The following is an 8733-nucleotide window of genomic DNA, read 5'->3' as shown; positions in this document are numbered from 1 at the left end:
AATTTCACTTAAATGGCGATGGGCTGTCAAACGATTAATCGCGATTAATCGCATCCAAAATAAAAGTTTGTGTTTACATAATTTATGTCTGTGTACGGAGTATAATTATTTTCTATATATAAATACACACACATGCATATATATATTTAAGAAAATGTGTTATTTATATATAAAATATTTATATATAATATAAATTACATAATATAAATATATATATACACAGTATATACATGCAAATATTTCTTAAATATATACATGCATGTGTGTGTATTTATATATAGAAAATAATTATACACCGTACACACACATGTATTATGTAAAAACAAACTTTTATTTTGGATGCGATTAATCATTTGACAGCCCTACTTAACTTATATATACAAGCTTGATAAAAATGATCATTCTAGAAGAAAATTTCAGATGGCACTTAGAGGCTTTTGCATCTGAACTCTTCATATATATATATATATATATATTTTTTTTTTTTTTTTTTTTGTAAAACTAATCTAATACCAAGAACAGGCACTTCATTAAACATGAAATAAAGAGACACCACACGGCTTTCAGTGTTTAAAATCCATTTATTTCTTTTATGTATATTGATAACTGTGTCGATATGACAACCTATATATTATATATACACTTTGCTACAGTAAGAAAGAACAACTATAGTGGCATAATAATTAATTGACAATCAGACCATTATGAGTAAGAGAGCATAACTAAATCTGTTATCTTGCATATCAGATACAGTGTCCGCTAAACAATATTTCCCGTTTCACTCATTAACAATGATTCAAGTCGTCAATCTGGTACAGTAAATAATCTTTGTTGAGCCTCAACCTCATGCACAGACCTAAACAACATAGATTACATTTGTATTTTTTGGATTAATGTTTAAGATGAATTATATCTTGGATCAAAGTTGGAATGTGTTCACATACATTCATACACACAAACTAGAACAGCATTATAGAGGGGGAGTTGCTGCCATTGAAACCATCCAAGGCCATCCCATAATATCAAGCGTGGTGTGAACATTGGAGTGACTGTGTTGATTAGAGTTGGAAGTGGATGCACTACAGTCTGTCTGTATTATCTACTCTACTGCACTCAGCACACTATTAGAGTCTGCGGTTCTCCTTGATTCCGGATAAAAGTGAGAAATGTGAAACACAACCAGTCTGAGGTTCAGGAACTTTCAGGCCCAGATCTAAAAAAAGAAAAGAAAGACAAACTCTGAGACTTGGATCACAATGCTTAATACACTTAGACTGACTGTATTAAGAAATGTTTTCCACTGACCCGTAATGTGTGATCCCAAGATCCCGAACAGAACGATGTTCCGTCCGGAGAGACGCGGAGGGTGCTAACTCTGTTTTCATGTCCGAACAAGATGGACACGCGGGTGCCCTTTAAGACGTCCCATACATTGATTGTGTAGTCATTGTAACCACCAAACAGCAGTCTCCCTGCACATAGATATTAGCATAGCATAAACAACAACCTCCTTCAATAAGAAAATTAATCTTGGTCATGAATCTTGAGACATTAATAAATATATGTGTTTGCTTTATAAAATGTGCTTTGTTATGTGATTTTTTTGTTAACTGCAGCTTTAGAAGATCAACTATGTGTGAAGAAAGAAAACTTTTTTCTAAATGGAATTTTGGCATTTTTGGAATGGAATAACAGCATATTTGTTGAAAAAAAAAAAAAAAAAAAAAAAATCTGAACAAGCATGCAACATGCTAGGGGTTTTCAAACTGGAGCAAAAATAATAAATAAACAATTTATCAAATAATAATAAGGCATTACATTTATTTTACATAATAAGACATTACATACATTTTACATATTTTTTTACTTATTCATTGTATGCATAATTTATATGTATGTATGTGTGTGTGTATATATATACTGTATATATATATATATATATTACAAAAAGAAAGTTAGAAAAAAAAAAGTTAAAATATTAATATATTTATAAATGTTACATTTACATATTTTATATAAAAAAATTACATATATATTGAATAAATAAATAAATAAATAAATATATGTATGTGTGTGTATGCTAGTATTCAATTCCATTCATCCTGGTTTCTAAAGACTCGGTGAAGCGACTAAATTATTCTTTCTGAAGATTAATGTGATTAATTACAATTATTTTATATATTTTTCTCTTCAAGTTTATACATTACATCTAAAAGTAATCTAAGGATGGCTAAATCCAGTAATAAAAATATGGTCAATATACTATACAATTTAATAGATCATAAATATTAATAATAATGAACATTTTGAACATTATTAAAAAAATCCATATATATATATATATATATATATATATATATATATATATATATATATATATATATATAGCAATACTGTTATCAGGCCAATCAAAAATAGTGAGTTGAGAAGGAGATATTACAAATTTGTGGTTGATATTACTTTCATTTATCACACTGAAAAAGGGAGGTCGAGTGCACTGAATTGTGGGATACAATACACTACAGTGTGTTCTGGATAAGCACTGCACATTTTGCAAAAGCAATATGTTCTGTGAGTATACAGTTTACATAAAATATTACCGGTGATATGTTTTTATGATATACTAAACAGTGCCACTGCTCACCGCTGAGAGAGAAATCCACACTCGAGGCTCCGAATATGATGCTCTCTTTGGAATAAATGGCCACCTCTCTGTCTGCCCTCAAGTCATAGAGACGACACTATAAACACATACAATAAGGACAAGATTGAATGCATTTTTCATAATTTCAACACAGGAAGTATGAAAAAACAAAAAGAAAGAACAGACTCACAGTAGCGTCATCTGAGCCTGAAGCGAAAGCATCTCCGCTTGGATAGTACCTGCAGTGATAATAAAATATGAGCCGTCATGTGACTCGCTCGGTAAACATTCAACAATACTCGAAGGTGCAGCCAAAGACAAGTCGGATCAGTCGACGGCCATTGCCTTTACATGGTCATAACATTTTGAGGGTTTACAGACTATAAATATTGACCAGCACTGTAAAGGCCTGAGGTCTTTTTATGCTCTATGACAAAAACAGGCCTGAGGACACTTACCGCACACTGTTGATGTCAGATTCATGAGTCTCAAAAGACTGGACACACTGTCCTGTGCGCAAGTCCCACACGCAAGCCTTCTTATCGCAGCCCTGAGAGAGGCGAGAACACACAGGTCACTGCACAGGCATGTTAACAGCTCCATTGTGCTCATGTGTCTGTGTGTGAATGAGTGCTGTGTGTGGGCTTGTTCTGCTGCTCTTGTGGGCACCAGAATGTCCCAGATGAACAGCAAAACCAGACAAAACCTCCTCGAGGGGATGACCAGAAAAAAGGTTAATAAAGTCACTAAATTTAGCTCTGATTCATGTTTAAAAATACCCATCATCTACCCAATAATTCATCATCTAAAAGACCCAGGCCTGGTTTCACAGACAGGGCTTAGATTAAGCCGGGATTAGGCCTTAGTTCAATTAGAACATTTAAGTGACTTTCGTAAACATGACTCAAGTCACTGTTGCTAGTGGTTTTCCAGTCAGCATTTTCAATGGACACAATTTTGACATCGACACTATGAGGAAAACTGCCGTATAGATATTTTTGATACTATCTTATTATTTGGCAGCAGGAATATTAGGCTGCTGTCACTTTAAGAGCGGACACATGGATCCATTATACTGTTACACAAGCGTTTTTCTATCTCAACTGTTTATGTTCACTTCAAACATAACTGACTGTGTTTACGTGTATACTCGCCAATAACGGCATTTTGAAATTATTTTGTGTGTATTTGACTGTTTAAGTGCAATAAGCAGTGAAAAAGCACTGAATTTAGCAATGAGAGGCGGCGTTATGTGCCGCAATTTAGAGGTGAGAACAAAATCTGTGGAAATGAGTAAAATTATGCACAATGTGCGCCATCCCACGCCAAAACAGCAACAATATTCATCCGGAGCAAATGAAACGAGTGAGTGAGGAGAGGCGGGTTTGTGTGTCACTCGCTGTCGGAGAGATGAGAGAGAGAGAGAGAGAGAGAGCAGCTTGTATCCTGCATCTATTCTGTGGAAAATGAGTATTTGAGGCATTTCATATATTTCAGTATCGATATGTATCGAAAAATAGATATTTTTGACAATACTACATTGCACCTAGTTTATTATTTTAGATGCCTTTTTAAAAGACTAAGAAAAAAAAATTATATATATATATATACGTATATAATATATATGTGTATATATTATATATACAATTCCAAGCAACAAAGTGGCTAGTAGGAGTGACTGCATTACACACCACTGCTGATACACACACACAGGTTGTCGGGTGTTAATGTCAAGCCCTGCTGGTGTGCATCTTGAGACAAAACAAGTTGCTTTCAGTTAGGACAGATCAAACATGCATTTTAGTCTGGCACTAGGCTCATGCCTTGATCTCATTCAAGGCTTATGTAAGGTAATTCTTGCTCTAATTCAAGATTATGTAAGGTAACGTGTGACATTCATGGCGAGGGCCAGTGTTTGGGATGAGCAGTGCTGTTCCCACCCCTGACACAAACGTGTTTCCGGTCTCAGAGGGGGCAAGGTCCAGACACAGCACATCAGCCGCGTGTCCATGGAAACTCTGCAGCATCTGACCGCTCTCTACATCCCAAAGAGCACACGTGCCGTCGCCGCTGGACGTCAGGATCTATCGCACACACAAGACACACAGCAGTCGGTACAATGCAAGACTGTTTCCATTATTTCATCCTTCATTGAAGCATACCTGCATATCTGAGTTTGTAAAGCAGCATGCAGACAGGTAGTTGGTGTGCATGGCCACTGATTTCTTCTTGGCGGCAAGGTTTTCGTTCTTGTCCAGGGATAGAGGGTACACAGAGCACTTATTGTCCAACCCACTGAGAAAAACAACAGATAAGTTAGTAAAATAACTCTACCGAAGACTGAATAAAAAAAGATGAAGATAGCAAGCAAATTCCCACCTATATTATCATATTGTTTTTTTTAAAAAAGGACATTTTGTATTGACTAAACTTTAAAATTGAAGTGTGTAACATCTGCGCCAACTAGTGGCACCAAATGGAACTGCATCAAATATTGTTTCCAAACATGTTTCCTAAAAGCCTCTTCTGCCACTGCCAATTATTTTAGTATCATTTATATAATATTACAAATTTGAATAATATTTAGAATCAGTAATTAATAAACTAATTAAACTATTAATGATAATAACCCTGTCCACTGGTCAGAGAAACAGGAGGTCCTGTCCAAAATGTATGCAGGGAAGTAAAGCCAGAAGTTCACTGCTCAAACAAAAGGCTATAATGGTCTTAATCAGAGGAAGCCTTTGCCATATCAAAGAAGCAGTCGGAAAATAGCCAAGTAACTTATTGTTTATTGAATTGTTGTATAAAATCAATATTACATTTGCAAACGTGCTGATATTCAGGAAAACAGCATTTTTGCTTGTGTGATATTGCTTATAAATATTAAAAACGAAATTATACAGAGACTTATTTTGCACCATATCTTGGTTTTTGGAAGCATTTTTATTAATCTTTGAGGCATTTTTACCTCAAGCCCTTGTTAATTTCCGCCCCTGGTGTGTGTGCGTTGCGTGATGGCGAGGGGCGGCGCTCTTTTTCGAGCACAAGCTAATACTGCGAGGCCCGTTTCAAGTGAAACATAGCAAAGACTCACCCACAAGCCACTGCACATCCAGACGGGGCGTAAGCACAGGCCATGACCCACGTACAGGGCATAGTCACTGCATGCTCCTGTCAAAACATTTGAAATAATGAGAATGGAGCTGTAAAATATGTAATTAAAAAACAATAAGTCTTATAACTGAAGTTAAATAATATTATATTAAAAATTGAACCACACTTTTAATCCAAATTAGTCATTAGCAGTCTCTTTTCACCTTATTTGTTGTAAACGCATCCCATACAATCACCTTTCCATCCTAAAATGCAGGAGAAAATGAAATAATGATAATATAATAAAATGTAATTGCATGTAAATATAGGCCCTCCTTGATGCATTTATATGTTTATAGACTGACCTGAGACGAGCTGACGATCCTCCTCCTGTCTTTACACCAGTCCATACACAAGACTTTATTTCCATGGCCTTTCAGCGTTCGTCTGGTTTTCATGACAAACTGACCCAGAGACTCAATCTTCTCCGCCACTTGATGTACTGATTGAAAAAGTCACAATATTAACACCATTTTGTTTATTTCCTGTTTTTATCCTTTATTAATGAACCTGCCTTCATAATCCTACATCACAAAAAATTGCTGGCAGTAATGATTGCCTCTTATCAAACCATTAGTGAACAAGCCTTTCAAAAAATAAAAAAAAAATAAAAAAAGATAAATAATAAATGAACAAACAAATAAAGAGTAATTAGTGCTGTCAAATCGACTAATTGCATTGGACATAAAAGTATATATATATATATATATATGTGTGTGTGTGTGTGTGAGTGCATATGTGTATATACATCCACACACACACACACATATAGCCTATGTATATGTATTTTTAGAAACTTATGTTAGATGTGATTAATCGCGATTAATCGATTTGACAGCACTAAAAGTAATACATAAATAAAAATGTATTCATTTTTAGCTTCTTGGTGTTGTTATTGTGTAACAAACAAACTATTAAAAACCGTTCGATGCAAATGAAATAAAGCTGAAATAAAAGAAAATATTAAATGAAAAGCTTAAACGTAGAACTAGAAATGTTGCTACTATTTAAGTTTATTTTTTTAACTTGTTTTAGTATTAATAATACTATAAATGAGAAGAATATTTAAACAGAAAATAACGAATTAAAAAGGACAAAAGCACATAATAAAATGACTAAAACTTAAACTAAAACCAAATATATAAAAATAAAAGCTAATTCAAAATATGAATACTATTAGGCTATATAATAATACACTGATTCTTAGTAAAGACTGCCGTGTTTTTCCCAGAATATCCTCTGTGATGCTGAACGGAAAATCAAGCGCTCCCTCGCCACCTCCACCATTATCATCCTCATCACCTTTCTGAACACTAATCACTTTATCTAAATGACTGATTGCTCTGATTTCCTCTTCAGTCGGATTCACGGAACACATCCAGACACAACGGCAGCTATGATTAGTATTATATGATCATTAAGCTCCTGACATACGTCTTCATTAAACACACATACGGCGGTTTAACGGCTCTTACGCTCGACATCGTGCAGTTTGGCTCTCTCCTCCTCCAGCTTCGTCTTCAGCGTCTCAGATTCGGTTTTGAGCGTCGACAGAGTGTCGCTAGGCTGCTCTGCCACCTCCTGAGCGGCCATTGCCACGAGAAAACACAAGTTTCGCGGAGGTGAGGAGTGTTTTGTCGGGGAGAGGAGAGCAGGGACGCGGAGGAGAGCCTGGAGACGGAGCGCACGGGTGATGGATGATGCAGCTGGCGTGACGTCATGAGGGGCGCGCGCACGCTCTCGCGCATCCGCCTGAACCCCCAGAGAGTCACTCGGATGTGCGTTACATTATATCCTCCTGATGATGATGATGATGATGATGATGATCAATATTTGAGCTTTCTACATCTGGAAGGACTTCTCCAAATCCCTGACTCACTGGAAAATATATTCTCTATTAATTGACTACTTTATTTTTAGCAATCTCAGGATTTACCACAACATAAAAAAACAATGTTAAACTTAAATAAACTAATTTTACATTAATGTATGTAGAATTTTAATATTTTATTATATTCTTACATTTTTTGTTTAAAAATTTTGAAACCTATGTGTAGGGCCATTTTTTTTAATGACAATTATGTCAAATTTATGTCAAATTTTTATGACAATTAAACAACACTAATATATATATATATATATATATATATATATATATATATATATATATATATATATATATATATATATATATATATATATATATATATATATATATATATATATATATATATATGAAGACTTCAGATGCAAAAGCCTCTAAGTGCCATCTGAAATTTTCTTCTAGAATTATCATTTTTATCAAGCTTGTATGTTTATGTTCAGTTATTTCACTTTAATGGCAATGAAAATGACCTATTAATTGTCATTAAAGTGAAATGACTGAACTTAAACATACAAGCTTGAAAAAAATGCTCATTTTAGAAGAAAATTTCAGATGGCACTTAGAGGCTTTTGCATCTGAACTCTTCATATATATATATATATATCAATCAATCAAAACTTTATTACAGACTCAAGGTCCAAATCTCACCCACAACAATACATAAATACATACCCATAAACACAAGGCATACACACATACCTACACACAAAAAAAAAAAATATATATATATATAATGCATTCCTGGTGGTAGTATATGTTGTACTGTTTTTTAAAAAAGTGTCCTGATGATTTTCATTTCCTTATTAGAGTATGGAAAATATGCAAATGTCATTGAAAATTAAAACTACAGCAAGGAATAATGGGGCGAAAACTGCATATCATAAAAATAGTCTTAATGTTTTGTAATATATATATATATACATACATATATTAGTGCTATCAAATCGATTAACTGCATCTAACATAAAAAGTTTGTTTATATATGTGTGATATATATAAATATATGTGTGTGTGTGTGTGTGCGCGTGTATGTATATGTATATATACA

At 34.1% G+C, this 8733-nt stretch overlaps 1 protein-coding gene across 1 annotated transcript; it reads right to left on the bottom strand.

Annotated features, from left to right (window-relative positions):
• Positions 1 to 564: 564 nt before the first annotated feature.
• gnb5a (guanine nucleotide binding protein (G protein), beta 5a) lies at positions 565 to 7568 on the bottom strand. Its single transcript, XM_079859690.1, has 11 exons — positions 7276 to 7568; positions 6106 to 6242; positions 5965 to 6006; positions 5742 to 5818; positions 4807 to 4939; positions 4585 to 4728; positions 3103 to 3194; positions 2835 to 2883; positions 2645 to 2741; positions 1306 to 1472; positions 565 to 1213 (listed from the first exon to the last, which is right to left on the bottom strand). The coding sequence occupies exons 1-11, from the start codon at positions 7391 to 7393 to the stop codon at positions 1202 to 1204; spliced, it is 1068 nt and encodes a 355-aa protein (XP_079715816.1). The 5' UTR covers positions 7394 to 7568; the 3' UTR covers positions 565 to 1201.
• Positions 7569 to 8733: the final 1165 nt, after the last annotated feature.

The sequence above is a fragment of the Squalius cephalus genome (assembly GCF_949319135.1).
Source record: "Squalius cephalus genome assembly, chromosome: 23".
Classification (NCBI taxonomy): domain Eukaryota; kingdom Metazoa; phylum Chordata; class Actinopteri; order Cypriniformes; family Leuciscidae; genus Squalius; species Squalius cephalus.
This window is presented reverse-complemented; position numbering and strand designations above follow the sequence as displayed.